General features: G+C 39.0%; 1 protein-coding gene across 2 annotated transcripts; it reads right to left on the reverse strand.

The window, feature by feature from the left end:
* Positions 1 to 1,166: 1,166 nt before the first annotated feature.
* Positions 1,167 to 22,147, reverse strand: ELOC (elongin C). 2 transcript variants are annotated; one of them, XM_068983605.1, is made up of 4 exons: positions 21,932 to 22,147; positions 11,680 to 11,733; positions 9,487 to 9,630; positions 1,167 to 3,216 (listed from the first exon to the last, which is right to left on the reverse strand). In XM_068983605.1, the coding sequence occupies exons 2-4, from the start codon at positions 11,681 to 11,683 to the stop codon at positions 3,026 to 3,028; spliced, it is 339 nt and encodes a 112-aa protein (XP_068839706.1). In that variant the 5' UTR covers positions 11,684 to 11,733; positions 21,932 to 22,147; the 3' UTR covers positions 1,167 to 3,025. The 2 variants fall into 2 exon arrangements, with proteins under 2 accessions (XP_068839706.1, XP_068839704.1); XM_068983603.1 differs by lacking the exon at positions 21,932 to 22,147 and adding an exon at positions 21,757 to 21,869.
* Between the last annotated feature and the right edge of the window lie 1,301 nt (positions 22,148 to 23,448).

The following is a 23,448-nucleotide window of genomic DNA, read 5'->3' on the forward strand; positions in this document are numbered from 1 at the left end:
ATCTAATTCAGGATAAATTAATAAACGAGCATAAATGAAAATTGCATTTTGGATTGACCTGGCATTGCATATTACTGGTAGGGAAATAGCATATAAATTTCCCTTTGTATCACAAAGTTAATGATGACCATACCTAAAATGGAATTTTCCTTATATAGCAGGCAATAGAAAACAAGGATTCTCAATTAATCTAGTTAACTTATTTAGTACTGATGTGTAATATTTAATGCCTAATCAAAAGCAGCAAAAATGGAAATTTATAGACTGCTACTTAGAAAATACAGCAAGAAAGTTTTTTTCTCATTTACAATTCTTCTGATCATCTGCAACGTTGCAATTTTAGATTTAAGCAACATCAACACACACAATCTTGTCTGTTCATTAAAAAATGTGGCCAATGTCACTCTATCAATGTGCGGTCTCCTAATTTCCTAGATGTGAAATTAAGACTCAGTCACTTGCTCAAGATCACATGGCTTATTAGCACAAGGCGTTAGACTTTTTAACTTAGTTTGGTGCTATGATCTACCAGAATCGTTTAGACCAATAATTTGTTTAAATCAACAAACCACTGGGTATAATACTTAAAGAGTTTAATCTAATAGGAATACAAAATCTTAGCACAAATGACTAGCCTGGAATTAAACCAGATTAAAAATTGCAAATAAAACACCATATATAAAATTGATGGTATCTATTGATTTCCAGTCTTGTTTTACCAAAATTCAATAAAACTAAATAGAGGCCCAACTTAGCACTGCTAAGTCTAAATATATCCCAGCTTTGTTAATTTGTACGAATTTTCCTCTACATAGGTAGGAATTATGAGGGTTAAACACTCTTCAATCTTTAACAGCAATTTTACAGTATTTCTCAGAATATCTGTACTATTTTGAAAGAATTAATAAATTTAGCAAAATGATTCAGAGCTAAGATGACAGCTCCATGCATAGCAAGATATCTCTAAATGTATTTCTATTTTAACATGAGCTAAATTTACTGCTTAAACTGTATCTCTCAATATTAACAGGTCTTCAAGAGGAGACTGTTATCTGCCAATAATAATTGTAAGAAAGATAAGCAATCTAAAAAGCATAAATAATCTAGACAATACAAAATGAAATACTAACTGAATAAAACAAAAGGATTTTGTGGTGCTATTCTCTGTGCAGAAAAAAATATCGGGGAGATTTGCACATAATTCGAAGAGTAAACTAATTACCAAGGTCAGAAAACCATTAAGGTTTCAATACTATAAAAAATCATGTTAAATTTAACCAAATAAAAATTCCTACTATTCAGTCATGTGACAGATGTACTGAAGCAGTTTCATACATCCTCAGAAAAACAGAAAATTAAGGCTAAAAAGATCAAACACCAAGTGTTCATTAAACCTTTCAGTCAATAATCTTTATTAACATGCAAGTATCATTTGCCACAAGATACAGTTTTCCTAATCTTTCAGTTCTTTTTCAATATTTTAAACTTGAGGTTACTTCTGGATCTAACATACAAAGTAACGACTAAAGTGGGTCAAAGTTAAACTTTATTCTAGCTATTACCTTGACCTTTAAGATCATCACTTAGGTTTATAATTGGCATTATTCGTCACCAAGCAGAATATAATTCTTGTACTTGATAATCTTCTATACTAAAATATGTACCAGTATGTCTTCACAAGTTACTAAAATATATGCAATTAACATTTATATTTAATTGCTTTCAATAAGCTGGAAAGTACGTTAGGTCTTCTAAGTGGAAAAATTACTTTTCTAGATCTTGGTTGTTTATGGTCTTTGCAGGTTCTAGAAAAACTGGTCCATATTAAACCAGTCTCAAAGAAGCTGAGATTTTAATTTATAGACCCTGTAGTAACAGCTTTGTTTTGCTACTAAGATAAAGAGTATAGTAAATCCAACTCTAGTGCTTCTTTCCCCATGACTAAGCAGAGACACTCTTATAGTTCTTAAAAAAAATTTTTGTTGTCTTAGTATAGAAGCTGAAAGGCTTCTTTTTAAAGTTTGACTTCAGCAGGAGACCCAGACTATGACATCCTGTCTACTGGGAAATGCGTTAACAGAAGATGATAAACTATATCAAAGTGCATTATAAGATCTGCACTGCATCTCTTCAGGTTTTAGTATTTTAAAGCATTTCAGCTGAGTCGAGGAAGACTAAAATAGTTCAGAGAAGTCTTGTTCTTATTTAAATAATGAGAAGTGTACCTACAAGGGACTATGTAAGAACGACTATTGCAAAGGAAACTTTATAGTCAATGGAAGTACAGTACTTTGGATTGGCCGAAATGCACAATGTACATGAAACCAAATGCACGTGTAATTTACTTGTTGACCATGTGGCTACAGTTCAAAACGTCCCTGCTCCAAAAGCTGTACCTAGTATTCTTTCAAAACTGATTTTAAATAAAGTTCTTAAATTGTAGCAATAAACAAAAAGACAAGATACACTTAAAACAATACTGCAGTTTATCAAAAGACACATAAGAAATTTCAACTCTCATGTCTTTGATAGTTATAAAAATCAATATTTTGGCTAAGTTATAAACATGTTTATAATGCAATTATATGCAATTGCATAACTCTAGTAATGCTAATGACAGCTATAAGATCAGAACAGGATTTTTTTAAAAAAACACTAAAAACATAAAAATACGAAGCCCCATTATTTACCTGTAGAACGTGTTCAATTTATGCCTAAATTTCAGCATTTACTGTATCATCACTTCTCTAATTTAAAAAAATCACATCCAAAGGATAAGGCAAAACCACCTACGAATTGGTATATTTCTTTATTTCTCAATTTGTGAAAATGTCCTTAATTTGTTGATATAGCAAACAAACTTCAACTCCGATCGCTATGCAAAAGAACAGAAGATAATCTGCTTTGCAATGAACTTTAAAGTTCAACTGCACACAGGCAACATGCTATATATGAAAAAATTACTAACTGAACTACAGGTATTAAATACTGAAAAGAGTTAACAGTTTATTATAATTTATTTTATTTAACAATCTAGGAAGTTTGCAGCCATCAGCAGTTCCAGTGCAATTTCAGGTGCAATTGGGAATTCGGGAATCTCCGTGGAGCTGTTAGTGTAGCGAACCTTGTAGGTAAAATACATGCATACTTTCGATAGCACATGTGAAGGGATCTCTCTAAAATTGACTTCATTAGTTTCATTCTCAGCAAACTGACCTGGAAAAAAAAAGGAATTTATGATATATGAGGTGAACTGTGTTTTCCTCCAAATTCCTATGTTCCTCCAAAATTCCTAACTCCCAATACTTCCAAATGGGACTATATCTGGAGATAAGTATTTAAGGCCCTGGACCAACTTCACTGGTATCCTTATCAGAACTTTTCATGTCATGTTTTGACTTGAGACTTCCACCTTGTTCATCTGCAAAGAGAATTTTGCCTCTTTGAAAATTCATAACTTTATCATCAAAGTGCTAATCCAATAAAACAAACCAAGAAACCTCCAGTCATTTGGAGAATGGAGTAAGAAATAGCAACCCACTCTAATATTCTTGCCTGGAAAACACTATGGACAGGGCAGCCTGGCAGGCTACAGTCCATAGGGTTGCAAAGAGTCAGAGATGACTGAGCATGCACACGTACACATACGGAGAAAGAGATAAAGTAAATTAAAATTCCCCAAAATAAAATATGGCAAGAAACTTAAACTCTACAGACATTGCCAGATAGAATGTAAAACAGTACAACCTCTTCGGAAACCAGTACGACACTATCTTATAAAGTAAAATATATACTTATAGCCCAAAGAATCCACCTGCAATGCGGGAGACCTGGGTTCAACCCCTGGGTTGGGAAGATCCCCTGGAGAAGGGAATGGCTACCCACTCCAGTATTCTTGCCTGGAGAATTCCATGGACAGAGGAGCCTGGCAAGCTACAGTCCATGGGGTCCCAAAGAGTCAGACAAGACTGAGCAACTTTCACTTATCAGAACAGGAGGTTAGGTTGCAGACACACAGAGGTTAGACAACAACGTCAAGACAGGGAGAAGACAGCTGTCTATAAGGCAAGGAGGGAGGCCCCAGAAGAAACCAACCCTGCCAAATCTTTATTCCCATCCTTTGGAACTGGGGGAAACTAAATTTCTGTTTAAATCGTCCAGTCACTGATATTTTGCTATGGCAGACTAATACAATGCAGAAAAGAATAAACCCAACTTGCATCAAATGAAGTAGCTAGCTCTGATTTCTCAGCAGAAACATAAAAAAAACTTAAATATTAAGAGGATTTAGTCTAGGTCAAGAGTCCCCAACCTCCAGGAGCTGATGCCTGATGACCTGAGGGGGAACTGATGCAATAATAATAGAAATAAAGAGCATATTAAATGTAATGCACAAATCATACCCAAACCACTCCCCCACCCCAGACCCCAAGTTTGTGGAAAAATTGTCTTTCACAAAACTGGTCCCTGGTGACAAAAAGGTTGGGGACCACTAGTCTAGGGAATCGAGTATTTATGGATAATCAGGAGCTCTGTGCTATGTTGCCATGTAAATATAAACAATAAGTGAAACACTAATTAAGAAAAATCTTTTCAAGGAAGTAAATCCACTGTTTTCCTCTTTAGTTTTTAAAAACATGATCATGTTAATGAGATCTCATAAGCCATTATATTTCTCTTTAATAACAGCTCATAAACTCTTTTTAGTGATCTCTAGAAATTTCTTTAGCTATACAAACTTAAGATAATTTAGCTTTTACTACTGAGATAAAATATTTTCTTGACCGTCTAGCATTAGCACTGTGCACTGAATAAAAAAAGAGAGAAAAATGTACTTTCTGAGAAAAGAGTATTTTAAAGTTTTCTATTAATGTCTATTGGTTAGCGGTAGGCTGGGATGAGGAAAAAGGAGAGGAGTCAACAAATAATTCATAGCAATGAAGTTAGCTTTTGTTTCCCAATAACTACAACTCTCCTGCTTGAACATATGCATGAAATATTACCAACAGGCAGTTGTTAAGCCTTTGACACTAGATCAACATTAGTGCTTTTTTTTGAGGTGAAATGCACATAACATAAAAGTCCCCATCTAAGATGTGTAATTCAGTGTACATTCACAGTGCTGAGCAGCCATCCACTCCTATCTGGTTCCAAACCATTTTTGTCGCCCCAGAGAAAACCTTGTACCATCCCTTTAAGCAGGGGTTCCCAGGTGGCAGTAAATTCTCCAGCCAGTGTGTGAGTCCCAGGTTCAATCCCTGGGTTGGGAAGATCCCCTGGTGTAGGAATGGCAACCCATTACAGTATTCTTGCCTGAAAAACCCCATGGACAGAGAAGCCTGCTGGGCTATGATCTATGGGGTACAAAGAGTAGGACACGACTGAGCAAGTGAGCACACATGCACACACCCTGTAAGCAATTATTTCCCACCCCCCGACCCCCAGTCTCTGGAAAACACCGGTTCACTTTATGTCTCTATGAAATCATCTATCCTGGCTATTTCATACAAGTGGAATTATACAACTTTTGATCTTTCATGTCTGGCTTCTTTCACTTAGTATAGTGTTTTTTAGGTGCATGTATCAGTATTACATTCCTTTTCACATAAACTAATGTTTACACGAAAGTTGGTTTTGAGTTAAAGGAGACAGGCCTATAAAAGAAGCCAAAATTCTCTAATCTTAAGTTTTAACTAAGATTTTGTTGGCATTCATGAATTTCCCCCCTCAAGTACATCCTAGTTCTGTCTAGTAGAAAAGTCTAAAGCAATTCAACTCAGGAGCAACGAGTGCTGCTAGCACCCAGAGAGGGGTCTCTAAGTACCATTTTTCACTGGAAAAAAAAAAAAAACCCGAACCAACCAAAAACAAAAAAATCCAGGCTCTTTAGAAAAAGTTGTTTTCAGGATTGAGAAATAACATACAAAATGAACCTGAGAACTTTTGTTATTACAGAAAGCAGTAGATATCCAAGACTAATAAAGCCACGCCATAAGGATGCAGAAACCAACTTGATGTGCCCCCTCTGGCGTAAAAATGGAGCAAATGGAGCAATCTGAACATCAGCGAAAATGACTCCACAGGACTGAAAAATATCCAATATATATGTATACATGCAAACGAAACAAACATTCTTTACTATTGGAAGATGCTGGAGAACCAATTCGCTACTCTGAAAAATTACAAGGGAAAAAAAAATCAAGTGTTTATCCTCCGCCCCCACCCCCCACCTCCTGGACAGATTGTATTTCAGGGTAACCAAAGAGTTCTTTATTGGAGAATTCTAAGTAATAAATGCAGAAGAAATGACAGAATTAGAAAATCCCTGTTATAATTCTGAATGAAGTAAATTTCAGCAATAGCCCCAGTGAATGCTGAAACTATTATATGAAAGACTGACTGGGGAACTGCTCATGGACCAATCAGCTTGATAACTCTGGAACCCACTAACCAGTCTTGGCATTGCTAAAAGACACACTACAACAGGAATACAAGAGTTCTACCTATAAAGTACTCTTGTTAGAGAGATCAACTGGATTTTAATCAAGCCTCCAGAGTTCTAATTTTGAGTTTTCAAGATGAAACATGACTTAAGTCTAATCTGGATGTTGACATTATACAAATAACCTTGTCTCTAGTAAGACAAGGAAAGAAAAAAAAAAGTTTGCAGGAGAACAATCAGATTTCTGCAAGTGAAATGGCATTGTCAGGAGTTTGCTTGAAATACTCTTAAAAAAAAGAATAGATGAAACGAGATTGGCAAAATACTGATAACTACCAAAGCTGGTTGATGGGTACAGAAAGGTATGTTATGCTATTTTCTCTACATCTGGGTTATGTTTTAAAATTTCCGTAGTAAAAAATATAAAAAAGGGATCGCAAAGGATCCCAAATAGCCAAAACAATTTTGAAAAAGAAAAAGTTAGGGGCCTAACACTTCCTAATTTCAAAACTTACTACGAAGCTGCAGAAATAAAAACAGTGCTACACCAGTATAAGGACAGATACATATACCAACAGGAAAGAATTGAGAGTCCAGAAATAAACCTACACGCTTGCAGTCAACTGATATCAACAAGGACACCAAGACCATTCAGCGGAGTAAAGTATGGTCTCTTCAACAAATAGTATTGGGATGTCCACAAGCAAAAGAATGAAGCTGATTCACACTATATAAAATATTAACAATATCAAGGACCTAAATGTTAGAGCTTAAACTATAGAACTCATAAGAAAACATAAGGGTAAATCTTCATGACACTGAATTTGGCAATGGATTTTTAGACAGGACTCATAAATCACAAACAACAAGAGAGAAAATAAATTGGACTTCATCAAAATAAAGAAGGTTTAGTACATCAAAAGACACTATCAAAGGACTGTCCTGGTGGTCCAGTGGGTAAGACTCTGCCTTGCCAACTTGGATGAGAAGGAAGTTTAGGGGAGAATGTATACATGCAAATGTATGACTGAGTTCCTTTGCTGTTCACCTGAAATGATCACAACATTGTTAACTGGGTATACACCAATACAAATTGTAAGTTTAAAAGAAAGAGAGAGAGAGAAAAAAAAAAAGAGTCTGCCTTGCAATGCAGGGGATGAGGGTTCATTTCCTGATTGGGGAACTAAGATCTCACAGCCCAAGCGCTACAAAGACCGAGTCTACTAAGTCCACATGCCACAACTAGAGAGTCTGTGCTACAACAAAAGATCTCACATGACGCAATGAAGATTCCATGTGCTGCAAAAAGATCCAATGCAGCAATCCTCTCAAAAAAAGATACTATCAAGAAAAAACACAGCCTACAGAATACAGAAAATATTTGCAAATTATGTATCTGGTAAGGGTCTAGTGTCCAGAATTTATGTGCTGTGTTTAGTTGCTCTGCTGCTGCTGCTGCTGCTAAGTCGCTTCAGTCATGTCCGACTCTGTGTGACCCCATAGATGGCAGCCCACAAGGCTCCCCCGTCCCTGGGATTCTCCAGGAAAGAACGCTGGAGTGGGTTGCCATTTCCTTCTCCAATGCATGAAAGTAAAAAGTGAAAGTGAAGTCGCTCAGTCGTGTCCCACTCTTCGCAACCCCATGGACTGCAGCCTACCAGGCTCCTCCATCCATAGGATTTTCCAGGCAAGAGTACTGGAGTGGGGTGCCATTGCCTTCTCCATTTAGTTGCTCAGTCGTGTCCAACTCTTTGGGATCCCACGGACTGTAGCCCACCAGGCTCCTCTGTCCATGGGGCTTCTCCAGGCAAGAATACTGGAGTAGGTTGCCATGCCCTCCTCCAGGGGATCTTCCCAACCCAGGGATTGAACCCAGGTCTCCCGCATTGCAGCCCGACTCTTTACCAGCTAAGCCACCAGGGAAGCCCAAGAATACTGGAGTGGGTAGCCTATCCCTTCTCGAGGGGATCTTCCTGACTCAGGAATCGAACTGAGGTCTCCTGCATTGCAGGCTGATCCTTCATTAGCTAAGCTACCAGGGAAGCCCCCAGAATTTATAGAGAACCCTTAACAACTCACAAATACAAGTCAATTAAAAAATGGGCAACAGAATTGAACAGATGTTTCTCAAAAGAAGATATACAAATGACCAAAAAGCACATAACTGTATGTTTGACATCATTAGTCATTAAGGAATTGCTAATCCAAATGACAATCTAAAGAGATACCACTTCACACTCACTAAGATGGCTAGAATCAGAAAAATAGAAAATAATCAATGTCAGAGAGGATGTGGAGAAAGTAGAACCCTCATACACTGCTGGTAGGAATGTAAAATGGTTTAGCCACAGTGCAAACAGTTCAGCATTTCCTCTAAGAGTTAAGCACAGAATTACTGTATGCTCCAGAAATTCCAATCCTCAAGAAAAACTTTCTTGAGGTAAAATGTTAAGAATAGGTATTTGGGAGGCAGTAACTTATATAAACTTCACATGGAACCAGGAGCACAAATCACCATAGTCTTTCTGTGGTGAACTCACCACAGAAAACTAACATAGGGAAATGATCCTTCCTGTTACAAAATAATCAATTTGGACTTACTAAAACTGCAGTAAATAACTGAAAACAGGAAACAGCAGATGCCATTTTTTCCGCAATGCAACACAATGGAAGTGTTAGCTGCTCAATCATGCTCGACTCTTTGCAACCCCATGGACTATAGCCTGCCAGACTCCTCTGTCCATGGAATTCTCTAGGCAAGAATACTGGAGTGGGTTGCCATTCCCTTCTCCAGGGGATCCTCCCCACCCAAGGATCCAACCCGGGACTTCTGCAATGCAGGCAGATGCTTTACCATCTGAGCCACCAGGGGATGCAATATAACCATGCAATAATTAATGTTAGAACAGTTACTGTTCTAACTTTTAATGTTAGAACTGTTCTCTCTTTTAATGTTATGGGCTATTTAATTCTACTTAAATCACATTCATCAAACACTGAAAATGAATACAATATATTAAGAGGAAATAAAGAAATGTACCTACCTGGGCCACTCAACATGGCTTTTATTGTTCCTGATGTTAGCGCGTGTTCTCTCTTTACAATAAACTCATGACCATCTGAAGATATCAATTTGACATACATGGCATCAGGGCCCTCACAGCCACCATAGGTTTTCTCTTCTCCATCTAAAGTAAGTAAGTAGTAAAATGATTTCTGACTCACAAAATGGATTAAAAACAAACAGGTTTACCAAAGTTAGTATTTGAATAACTCAGACCTTGACCATTTCCCAAGATTTTAAAGTTTTTAACTTCTTGTATAACTAGTCTCTAAATATTCTGGCTGCACAGTTTGTGGGATCTCAGTCCCCCAACCAGGGATTGAACCTGGGCCATGGCAGCAAAAAGTGTTGAGTCCTAACCACTGGACCACCAAGGAACTCCTAAGAATGTTTACTTTAGATGAAAATGTACCTGTATTTTCAAGGGAATAGTAACAATTTGTGAACATAGCAGCACATTCAAATTTAAGACTAAAAGAAAACATTCAAATAGTAAAACTTTAAACCTGTCACTTGAAATACTCATTTTAAAAATAAAATGCAAACTGTGTTTTGGAATAGATGTTTGTATGCAGTGTGAGTACAACTTCTGACAAGCCCGTATTCTCAAAATTAGGGCTTTCTTTACTTAGCATTTTACTCTTGATGCATAAAAAATGATCAAGACGTTTTACTGCTCAGTTTAAATTATTGCATGAATACTTAAGTAATGAATATAGACAAGTATCATCTTTAAAACTTCAAAGCACAGGTGAGGTAGTTAGCAGCTACCTCCACTGCTGCCATGCTGTCTTTAGCCAGAGGAGTTTGTGCAATGTAACTTTTTGAGGGAGTATGTACTTTTATACTTCTATTTATAATTTTTTCTCACATACATAACTTTACAAGTTTGTATTCACAGAATTTTAATTTTTATGATTACCAATATTTGAAAGAAAACATCTTAAGGCTTATTCTAAAAACTTAGGAAGCCTTAGTGAGAAGTACAGAAGCTGAAGCACTGTTTAATTACAAACATACATTCACTCATTCATCTGTTAATACAAATTCCTAAAACTGAGATTAATAAATATCAAAATTATGTTTTACCATTGCCAAAATTGTTTAATCTGAATCTAATTGGGAGGAACCATTCAGACAAATCTAAATTTTAATGTGCCAGGAAAGACTTCACTCCTCACCCCATCTCTAAAGTAGGGAAGTTATTTAAAGGAGACAAAGAGATAAAAATAAATACAGGAAGTAATCCTTGACTGGACCCTCGATTTAAAAACAATAAACCCACTGTGAAGAACACTACTGAAGAAACTGAAATTTTGAGTATGGACTGAATTAGGAGATGCATGCTTAAGTATTTAATATAGAGTTTTACGTGCTGCATGCTCAGTTGTGGCCAACTCTGTGACCCCATCGACTGCAGCCCACTAGGCTCCTCTGTCCGTGAAATTCTCCAGGCAAGGATACTACAGAGGGTTGTCATTTCCTACTTCAGAGGATCTTCCCAACCCAGGAATTGAACCAGAGTCTCCTGTAGCTCCTGCACTGGCAGGCAGATTCTTTACCACTAAACCACCTGGGAGGCTCCTTGAGTATTACATGTACAACTAAATAAATAATACAGGCAAAAAGGCTTATGTGTTTTTTTGCATGTATATATGGGCATATAAACACACACACAGGAAAAGCAAATATGGGAAAACATTACTTGGTAAAGGCCACAGTGTATTATTCTACAATTTTTCATAGTAAAAAGCTGGGGGACTCAAAAATGCAAGTAACTTCTAAATCTTCGACTCCTCAAGCATACAGATTTTTAGCAGTTTTTGCCAACCTCTGAGGACAAAAATAAAATAATTATCAAGTATTTAAATTTATATATTTAGTGGTTTTGGGTTTTTTTTTTTGGGAAATGAAACAAACCATTTTCAATGTCTGTTAGGAGAGTTTCTAATTTCTTAAGTAACAATTACTCACTAGCAATCACAAATTAAATCTGGCACAATAATGTTACTGATCTGCCTTTCAGAAATATGTAGTAAACATAGCTGTTGATATAAACAACTAATTTTCAATCCACTCTATTTTCTTATTTGCATTCACCAACTCTGAAGGTCTATCTTTGAGAAGAAAGCTTCAACTAATTGAATGACAAAATTACTTTTATATAACTTACCCATTATGCTCTTATGAAATTCTACTTTGCGTCCACAGGAACTTTAGTAGTTTCCTGAAAATATAACAATGCTATATTGAGATCAATGCCAGAATAACATGTTTTCGCCCATTATTATTTAATACATCCTTTAGTGTTACAAGCGCAAGGACTCAGTTTCTCTCAGCTAGGTAAGTTTCCCAGTCACCACAAGAGGGAAGAGAATCAAGTTTCTGAACATCTGAGAGAAGATCACCTGCAGGACAGGGAATTCTAAATACAGATTTGTCTCCTACCCTTTTAAGGTAACTACTCTGACAACAGTTTAAAAATACAGATGTTGTTCATTAGGAGCTGAACTGAACTTCAAAGAGACTCTTGGCTTTAATCATCTTTGTATATTATATCTGCTAGACACTGGTAGACACTAAAGCAAGTATTTGCTAAATGAATGACAACATGATCAACCCAAGGATGTGACTTTCATGAGAATAAAAAAGATAAGGCATGCCCTCTTCTTAGGTAAGTGTGCACAGCTATAATACATGTTCCATCCATTCTGCACAGAGGATACTAAAGTTCTGAGATTTAACAATGAAGGAAAAAATTAATTTTTGAGAATCTTAAATTTTACAAAAGAAATGACTGCTAAAGGAAAAGAGCTCATATTTTCAGCAATTTGTATTTTAACAGCATTTCTTCAAAGGAGGATTTTATTCGTCCCAACATTATTTTCATGTCATTGCGAGGAAAACAGCATATCCTAATTACCCTGTTCTCTAAGAAATTCCTGACCAATAAACCTATGTCAAGTTAAAGTGTTAGTTGTTCAGTTGTGTCTGACTCTTAGCAACCCCATGGACTGTAGCCTTCCAGGCTACTCTGTCCATGGAATTCTCCTGGCAAGAATACTTGAGTGGATAGCCATTCCCTTCTCCAGGGTATCTTCCCAATCCAGGGATCAAACCTGGGGCTCCTGCATTGCAAGCAGATTCTTTATCATCTGAGCCACCAGGGAAGCCCTAAACCTATGTAATCCCTCACCTTAAAAAATGATACCATTGATGTATAGCGAGGCTTAATGATTCGTTCCAGGTAGTGACAGAGTAGGAGTAAAAATTAAATGTTAGTCTAGAACCCTCTCCAAGAATGGAGGGAGATATTTAAAGGGCCATGTCTAAAGCAGGCAATATAACATCATTACCAAGTTGAGGGTTTAATGAGTATAAATACTGCATTAAATGCCTTGCATACATTATCTTATTTTAAAATAATACTTCCACAGGAAAACTGTCATTGCCATTGTAGAGACTAGGAAACACTAAAAGGCTTCCACAGCTTAAGTGGCAACATGAGAATTTGAAGCTAGATAGGTTTGCTTTAGAGCCCACATTCCCTTCCATTACTCCATAAAGCCATGGTAATAAATTCTGGCTTCTGTTAAAACTTCTTTTCGACTACTGCTGAGAGGTGCTGATATAAATCCTTAGATAGTTATTAAAAATTTAAAACCAGTACTATGTCATTTTATGGTAATAACGGTAAGCAATTTAAAGAATTTTTCAGTCACTATTAGTTTCTTCTGTTCATACTGGTTTGTACTCGTCCTAAAACACACACACACACACACACACACACAAAATAGGAAAAAATGCTAGAAAAGGTAGAATTTCAAGTGCTAACTTTTCTTTAAAAAATCTCCAGGGTAAAACCTTCAGGATGTTTATTTAACTAGCAGTAGCTAAGCAACCATGAAAAGTCACACCTTAGAAGCCTTCTGGGTAGCAACAGTTTTTCTATGGACTTCTTAATATAGTAAATAAATTACATAATTTATACAAGGGTTAAAGGTTGAGTGGGAAAGGGAGCTCCCCATGACTAACAAAGAGTAAATCAACATCAACAAGAGTAGACTCTGATACCTAAGAAGTTAAAATAATTGAAATGATTCAATTTGGACTTAACCCACAGATAATCAATATAAATGTAAGTTTGGGGTTACAAAAGCTCAGTGTGAACATTTGCTCTGTAACTGAGCAAGTTTTCAAAACAGGAATTAGGTAGGTAAAAGGAAGTGGTTGAACAGCAGGTTGAGAACAGTTCTAGGCAGAAGACAGGAACAAAGGCTTGATGCCATTGTGCTTTTAGAGTGTCATATATAAAATTACTCTTTGCATTTTTTTTTAATGTTTTGGTAAAAAACAGAAATTCTGGTGAGCCTAATGCCTATACTGAAGTCAGTTTTCAGCCTAGTGTCACTGAACACCAAAAAGATCTTTTAACAGCCCATCCCTTATTTGAAACGTTACCTTTATCATACACTGTATTACTACATACACTGTATTACTACTATATTACTATCATACACTATATTACACAGATTTCTAGATTGTATTCTGTTCCATCAATCTTGTTTATACCTGACAAATATCCCCACTGTTTTAATTACAATAGTGTGATAAACATGCTTTTGCTAAAGAGCTGGGCAGGTCCCCATTTGTGATTACACACTCAGAATGTGTTAGGTCTACTTTTGTCTACCTTCTTGCTAGGTCTCCTTTTAGTACTTTCCCATTATGAATGAGATCTGTTTTATACTATACTTCTGAAAGGCTATTGCTGGTGTTTTAAAGAAAACCTTTTAAATTTGGTAAGTTGATCTTGTATTCCATCATCTTCACCGAACTCTTACTAGTTCTAACAGTTTTTCAGCTGACTTGCTTGGATCAGCTAACTAGATGAGAGCAACAGCTGCAAATCTACAGCTCCGTAGATGTCTAAGTCATTACTCACAAGAATACAATAGCGATTAAAGAACCAAATGTTAAACACCCACTGAACTCTAGAAACATATCAGAAGGAAAAAATACAAATAGCTCACAGACCCCTATAAAAATGTTTGGTTCCAAAGGCAACATGAAAACTAAAACATTAAAACTTGCTAAGAACCATGATTTGAATGGGAGGGGAAATGGGTAATATAAACAAAAACAGTATAAACTTATGAAATATTCTGGGGCGGTGAAAAGGATTAAGTTAAATACATGTATGTAATAACATGGAAATACCACTAAGATAAAACTTAATTTTTTTAAAAGCAGATAAGAATGATAGGTAGAGTTTTATGTCATTTATGCAAAATAAATGATTTCTCACCTATTAAACTCATGTTTTCTGCAGGAAAATATATAAAAATGGCCCTGAATAGCCAGAACAATTCTGAGAAAGAAGAACAGAGTCAGAGGTAACATGTTCCCTAATTTTAAACTACACTACAAGCTGCTGTGCTGCTGTTCAGTCACTCAGTGATAAATGGAGTCCTACCTGTATGATGCAGAAGGCATGCTACGCTATGCCTAGTTGCTCACTTGTGTCTGACTCTTTGTGACCCCATGGACTGGAGCCCGTCAGGCTCTTCTGTCCATGGGCTTCCTCAGGCAAGAATACTGAAGTGGGCTGCCATTTCCTTCTCCATACTACAAACTACAGTAATCCCAACAGTATATAAAAACAGTCTCATAGACTAATGGCAGAACAGAAAGCCCAGAAATGAGACCATAGTCACATGATCAATTCATCTAAGTTAAAAGAAGCAAAAATATTCAATGAGAAAAAGACAGCCTCTTCAATAAATGATGCTGGGAAAACTGGGCAGCTTATATGCAAAAGAAACAAAACTGAACTTTCTCACACCATATACAAAAATAAACTCTAAAGTGTATTAAATACTTAAACGTAAGATCTGAATCATAAAACTCCTAGAAAAAAACATAGGCAGTACATTCCTTGACACTGGTCGTAGCAGTATTTTGGGGGATATGTCTCCTCAGGCAAGGAAAACAAAGCAAAAGTAAACAAATGGGACTATATCTCATTAAAGAAAAAGCTTGTGCAAAACAAATGAAACTGTCAACATAATTAAAAGTTTGCAAACAGTATGTCTGATAAGGGGTTAATACCCCAACTATGGGGTTGGCCAAAGCTGAAGCTCCAATACTTGGGCCACCTGACGCGAAGAGTCAACTCCCTGGAAAAGACCCAGATGCTGGGAAAGGCTGGAGCAGGAGAAGAGGGTGACAGAGGATGAGACGATTGGATGGCATCATCAACTCAATGGACATGAGTTTGAGCAAATTCTGGGAGATAGTGAAGGACAGGGAAGCCTGATGTGCTGTAGTCCTTGAGGTCGAAAAGAGTAGGACTGAACAACAACAAAAAAGTTTGTTAACATCGTATGGAAAAACCAGAATGAACTTTTTGGTCAACCCAATACTTAAAGAATTCATACAACTCAAAATCAAAAACCCCCAACCAACCAAACTGAAAAATGGAAGAGAACCAGAATAGACATTTTCCCAATGAAGACACACAGATAGCCAAAAAATACATGAAAAGATGCTCAACATCAAAAATCACCAGGGAAATGCAAATTGAAACCATAAGAAGATACCATTTGAGACCTGTCAGAATGGCTCTCAGAAGGCAATGGCACCCCACTCCAGTACTCTTGCCTGGAAAATCCCATGGACGGAGGAGCCTGGTGTGCTGTAGTCTATGGGGTCGCTGAGAGTTGGACACCACTCAGTGATTTCACTTTCACTTTTCACCTTCATGCATGGAGAAGGAAATGGCAACCCACTCCAGTGTTCTTGCCTGGAGAATCCCAGGGATGGCGGAGCCTGGTGGGCTGCCGTCTATGGGGTCGCACAGAGTTGGACACGACTGAAGCGACTTAGCAGCAGCAGCAGCAGAATGGCTATCATCATTTTTGACAATGAATAAATAACAAGCACTGGCAAGGAGAAAAGGGAACCCTTACACAATGTTGGTAGGACTGTAAATTGATGCAGCCACTACGGAAAACAGCATGGAAGTTCCTCAAAAAATTAAAAATAGCACTACCATAGATCCAGAATTCCACTTCTGCAGATTTTTTCTAAAGTCAACAAAAATGCTAATTCAAAAAAAATGCATGCACCCCTGCATTCATTTTAGCATTATTTACAATAGTCAAGATATGGAAGCAATCTAAGTGCCCATCAACAGAGGATAAAGATGGGACATACACAATACAAGATTACTCATACAAAAGAGTATTACTCAGTCATAAGAAGAATGAGATCTTGCCATCTGCGACAACACGGATATCACGCTAAGTAAAATAAGTCAGAGAGTGAAAGACAAAAACTGTATCATCTCACTTACATGTGGAATCTAAACACCAAAATGAATGAACAAACATAACAAAACAGAACCAGACTCACAGAACAAACCAGTGGTTGCCACACAGGAACTGGGTGGAGGAATGAGTCAAACAGACAAGAGAGATTAAGAGGTACAAAACTTGGCAGGGGACATACATATACCTATGGCTGAATCATGTCGATATTTGGCAGAAACCAACAAAATTCTGTAAAGCAATTATCCTTCAATTAAAAAAAAAAAAAAGAGGTAACAAACTTCCAGTTAGGAGTCATGAAACGTGGATAAAACGTAAAGCATGGGGAATACAGTCAAATATTGTAACATCTTTGTATAGTAACAGATGGCACTAGACTTATCGGGGTGATCATTTCGTAGTGTACAGAAATACTGAATCATCCCTGGTGGCTCAGACAGTAAAGAATCCGCCTGCAATGTGGGAGACCTGGGTTTGATCCCTGGGTAGGGAAGATCTCCTGGAGGAGGGCATGGCAACCCACTCCAGGATTCTTGCCTGGAGGAGCCTGGTGGGCTACAGTCCATGGGGTCACAATCAGTTGGACACAACTAAGCGATTAAGCACAGCACACGCTGTACATCTGAAACTAATGTATTACTGTAGGTCAATGACACTTCAATTGTTTTTTTTTAAAGAACACTGAAATACATGTCTGAAAGTACTAGTTATTTCTATTTAGAAATCTAGAATTTAAAATTGATTTTTTAAAAAGAAACAAGTATGTGGAACTAAGCTGCTTTTGAAGCAAACAATGGTCAGTCAGCCTGATAATTTGTTAACAATAATATGTAATAATATGATTAATTTGAAAAATGAAGTAAATTACATTAACCAAGAATTATCTAATGTTATTAGAGAGGCTCTGGCCATTAATACAAATTGACAGAAGTAACAATTCTAGTTTGTAAAAAGACATTAGAATATTTTGCCTAGAATGTGCTAATAGTGTTGCTGAATTTATGTCTCAGGATGATATAAAATTCTCATTCTGGGACTTCCCTGGTGGTCCAGTGGTTAAGACTCTGAGCTTCCAATGCAGAAGACATGGGTTCAAGCCCTGATCAAGGAACTAAGATCCCACAGGCCACCCAACACAGCTGAAACATTAAAAAAAATTTTTTTTTTCTATCTTGAGACTCAGATAGGTTTAAGTAATAAGACTTCTGTTTCTTCATCTCCCAAATGAGGAAACTGGACTAAACTGTGTCTAAAGTCCCTTCCAGCTCTACTATTTTATGACTGAATCCATCTGAAATTCACCCTCCCTCTACAAGTGCCCATAATTCCCAATTTCTCATTTTTGTTAAACAGAGTGGCTCCCACACAGCACAGAACTCAAGAGCTCCAGAGTGCTGTGTGTTCCACTGAGGCTGTCCTGTCTGCCATACCCTGTAACCAACTTAACCTCCCTCTCAGGCAATGATGTCCAAACTCCTTTGTCTTAGTCTAAAACGCAAGAGCAAAAGGGCTTCCCCGGTGGCTTAGTGGTAAAGAATCAGCCTGCCAATACTGGAGACACGGGTTCGATCCTTGGGTTGGGAAGATCCCCTGGAGATCCACAACCCACTCCAGTATTTTTGCCTGGGAAATCCCAAGGACAGAGGAGCCTGGCAGGGTACAGTCCATAGGGTCCCAAAGAGTGGGACACAACATAATGACTAAACAACAACAATTATACATTCTATGCACTATAAAAACTGGCATCATACACACCTCCCAGTCTTTATGCTCCTTAACTCCCTGCCCCTCCTCTGATGCAGCTAACCCACCTCAATCCCAATCCTGGGCAAACCCAATTCTCCACCCAGCTCAGGCCTCAAATAAAAAGCTGAACTGGTTAAAGAAAAGTCACAACCATTTTGACTGGTCTCTATTGTAAATCTATGGCGACACACTTTGAACAGGGACTTGGTATCACAGCGATCCCCTTAACTAACTAGTTAATTGGCTTTCCTACTCAGAAAATTTACAGCTTCTCTTAAACCTCCCAGACTCCCCTCCTCCCTACCCTAACAACTTCACTTATTTCACCAAGAAAACAGAACAAATCACTCCAAATGCCTTGTCTTTTCCACCTTCATCCTGCCTGCATACCATATACTCTGTCCATTTTCCTGTTTCAAAAGCTGCATTAAAAGTCATCCTTCCTACCACAGTGATCCAAGAACTTTGCTCCACCCCTATTCCCATCAACACATCAAATGCTGTGACATCATCAGGACCACCCACCACCCATAACCCACAATAATCAGTCTTTTTAGACTACTAGTCCAATCAAAGTGCTCTTGTGAAATTTCAACTACTCAGTCACTAGATCAATTTTTAATCCTCATCTTACTCTTTTATAGTTGACTCCAACCTCTTTTCTTCCATTAGCATTACAGATGCCACACCATCCTGGCCTTTCAGTTCCCATCACTGCTCCTCTGACTAGAGTGCTCCCTTCCCAGCCATCTGTCCTCTTCTGCATCAAAACTCTTGATGTCCTCTGGTCTGTAGTTTTAAGTACCACCTATAAAACACAACTCCAGGATTATCTCCCGAGCCTGACTTCTGCTCTGAGCAACAGCAGGAGTATCCTACTGCCTACTACGGCACATATTCTGAACTGTATAAAATTATCAAATTTAGTACACTGTGTACAGAACTCCCACTTTGTTCCTTAGAAGCCAGTGCACCCTCCCCAGTCTTCCTCATTCCAGGAGATGGTGCTACTGTTCACACAGATGTTTGGGCAAAACAAGGTGATTCTTCCAGATTTTTTGTCCTGGGGTTAGTAAGACCCATTTGGCTCCAGCTTCAAATTATACTCCGAATCAGACCGCTTCTCACTTCCAACTCTACATCTCTAGTTCAAGCTACCACAGCTCAACTGAACTACTACAAGTTGCCTTAGGAGCTGGTTTCTCCACTTTCCTCCAACTCAGTTTGCCACTCAGCAGTTAGTCATCAAAAGCATTCCCCTACACAAAATCCTCTAATGGCTTCTCATTACAAACAGAACAAAGACAATAAAGTTCCATTTCATTTACTGCTGGCTAACCATTCTGCTCTCATCTCCCATCACTCTTCCTTATGTTCCAGCCACACTGACCTTCTAAGTATTGTAATGGGTCAAGTTCATTTCTCTTAAGGTCTATGCATTTGCAGTTACTGCTCTCTCAAAAACTCTTCCTTCAGATCTTCATTATTTTGGTCTCCAGGCAAAACATTAAGTCTTCAGAGAAGTGGGTCTTCCTCGAGCACTTCTCTTTCAAAATTACACACTCCCACCCTAGTCACCCTAACTTAATCTAACTCTAAATCTAGTTATATTCTCTTTACACTGATCGCCATCTGAAACTATATTTGCTTACTTAATGTACAGTCTTCTCCCTCAAGCTCCAAGAGGGCAGGCTTCATATATAGTGCCTAACATACAGAAGATGAAGATGCTCAATAAATATTTGAGTGAATGGCAGTATACTTTTCTTAATCACCAAAGCTTGAAATCACCAAAGAGATTTTTCTGATCTTATTTAATAATGGAACAGTAAACATTTAGGACGGGTTAGCTAAAATGCATTAACACATACCAGTGAAAATACAAAGACTTTTCAGATTATTCTCTAATATTGAAAAATCTACAAAAAAAATCCAAAAAAACAATTTATAGGATACAAACACTACATTAGAACTTGATATATAGAACTGACTCTAACTTCTGACTACAAACTACTGCATAGTCATATTACAGAATTACTATAATGAAATGAAACTAGCATCTTCCATTTGAAATAAATTTACGCTAGAGTCTGAGTGAACTCTGGGATTTGGTGATGGACAGGGAGGCCTGGTGTGCTGCGATTCATGGGGTCGCAAGAGTCGGACACGACTGAGCGACTGAACTGAACTGAACTGAAACCTTGGAATGGTAGCTATTGGTTATTAGGTCGATTTCATACTTAAGGAAAAAAGGACAGTCATTTAAAAATTATGAGGCCAAAATCATCACTGGCAATAAGCACTTAATATCCACGATGACAGGGGCCATAGTTGTCTCTTTGGCATTGTATCTCCGAAATGAATGAATCAACGTGTGAACAGTGATGTTTCAACATCATGAATTATACCACAACTACAATGTAAACGAGATCGGAGATGTCTCATTTTAGTCCACTAAACAAAACAGGAAAACTACCTGGCGATCAAAAAGCAAATCTGGCAGTTTGAAAATAAGGTTTTAAAACTCTAAAGGATTTCGGTTTTTTCTATAGTGAAGGCGACGCAGAGTAGAAATGCTCGGATTAATAACTCGAACTCCATAAACTATACTAAAGAGGTCCACAGGAGAAACTTAATGGCCACCGTACTTGACACTAGACGCCTCCATCAAATGAGACTGGGCGGCAGATGCTCGACAGACCCAAACCACCAAGTCGGGCAAAGATAACCCAACAAGTTGGCCCGAAAGTAAAGTTCTCGGGGTCCCGCTACAGGAAAGAGCGAGGGCCCTCTTCTGTGACTGGGGACCGACTCCAAGGAAAGGACGAACCTGAGTGCACCCGAAGAAAGCAAAAAAGGAAAAGCGACAGGGCTGCCATGCTCCTAACTCCACCCTCCTCGCGTTCAACCCCGAAGAGGCCCAGTCTCGCCAGCCACCGCCCCTCCTTCCTCCCTTTTCCAAGCCCACCGAGCGGCGCCAGGGAACGTCCCGCCACCCTCCTCTCCCCTCCCCCAAACCAGGAGCCGAAGCGGCAGGGGAAGGTTAAGCTTCCGTTCCTTCCCCGCCCAAATGGGAAGGGGTGGGAAGTGGGATGGCGAGAGAACCCAGTACGAGCCTCCCTCGTCCCCCACGCGGGCCCAGAGCTCCGTTCCCACCCCAGCCCGAGACTCACTCGTCAGCTCCGCAGCAACCGTAGGCACCGCACCCGGTCCCCGCGCACAGCTACAGCCCCTACACCACAGCCACCCCCCCCCACCCCCAGCTGCCTGCCGCCGTGGGTTCCGGGGCAGCAAGAGGAATCACTTCCGCTGGGTCACAGATGCCTTCTACGCGCGGGAGATTAGTACCTGGTGAGGCGGAGACGCGCCGAGGCCGTTGCTTGCAGGCGTCTACGGGAAGTGCGCAGTGTCCCCTCCCTTCTTCCACGGGCCAGCCTACGAGGACGGCGGTGCCGGGAAAAATCTCAGCCAATCCTATTTTGGGTCTTTTATTCCCAGCATGCAGCGCCGACCCTAATCTGATTTCCGAAGGGACCTCATCCTTGAAGCGGTGCTGGGAGTGGAGGAGGTCGGGGGTCCGAGGCAGCATTGCATCCTGGGATTTGTAGTTTCTCTGGCGGGTACTGACGTGTTAGGCGGAGTCAGCGTTGCAACCTGGAACTTGTAGGAACTTGTAAGACTCACGCCGAGTCTGGTAATTTTGGAGGTTGTCCCTACCGCTCCTTTGCGGGTAAGCCTAGAGGTAGCAGGCGTCCGCAGAAGAAGGGGCGGAAAGTAGGGGTGCGGTTTCTGTGCTAACAAGATCGTGCTCTTTATGAAGCAGCTTCTTTTTTTTGTGAAAAGTTGCAGAGCTTATTGAAGAGCATCTCGGCAGCTCGCGAAATCGCTGTTCTCATTTCCTCTCTTCCCGGTACTTTGTAGTGTTTACTGAAAGCAACCACGCCCCCCACTCCCACTCGGAGGCCTTCACCCCATCTCCTGTCTCCCTCCCAGCCAATCATTCACGGAAACTACGGCCACCGGTACTCAATTCTGACACCATCTTTGTCACTGCACGCCCCCTCTTCCCCTCCTTCCTCTGCTCTCTCTCCCGCTGTCTCCTCGGCGCACTATCTCCCCACTCCTCCCATCTGCCTATCCTTTTTACAGATCTTACTTCCACTTAAGATGAGGTTCTATCCTGAGAACTCATGGGAAGTTGAAAATATAAGTTGAAAATGCACTGGATAGACGTAACCTGTTCAACACAATTTAGCCTAGCTTACCTTAGAGTGCTCAGCCTGCAGTTGGGCAGAGATCATCAAATACAAAACTTGTTTTACAATGGAGTGTTGATTATCTCAGGTAGTTTATTGATTACTGTACTGAAAGTGAAAAACAGAATGATTGTAAGTGTATAGGTGGTTTACCCTCCTGATTGGGTAAGTGATTAGAAGCTTCAAAGCCGAGGAGAGAGTATTATACTCCATCTTTCATACTGTATGTAGCCCAGGAAAAGATTAAGATTCCAAATTGTGTATGTTTTCTTCTGAATCTTAACAGCTTTTGCACCATCATAAAGTCAAGAAATTATAAATTGAACTATCATAAGTCAGAGCCGCCTTTATGTGCTTTCCTGTGGTGAAATTTAGGCACCCTTCCAGGAAAAGTGAAACAGCTAAATAAAGTTCACCCTCTGTTTACCGGACTGAGGCATGAAAAGAATGTAGGGCCGAGACTCTCACCATTGCAAGTTGCTCAAATAGAACTGTTGTGTAACGATGTCCACAAAAGGAAAACACAGGCGACCCAGAGTTTTTTGACCTAATTAGTGACTTTTGCCTGAAAGACACGTTTAGTTCATTTGGCAGATTAAAAAGTGTTTC

This window comes from Capricornis sumatraensis, chromosome 11, assembly GCF_032405125.1.
Source record: "Capricornis sumatraensis isolate serow.1 chromosome 11, serow.2, whole genome shotgun sequence".
Lineage (NCBI taxonomy): Eukaryota > Metazoa > Chordata > Mammalia > Artiodactyla > Bovidae > Capricornis > Capricornis sumatraensis.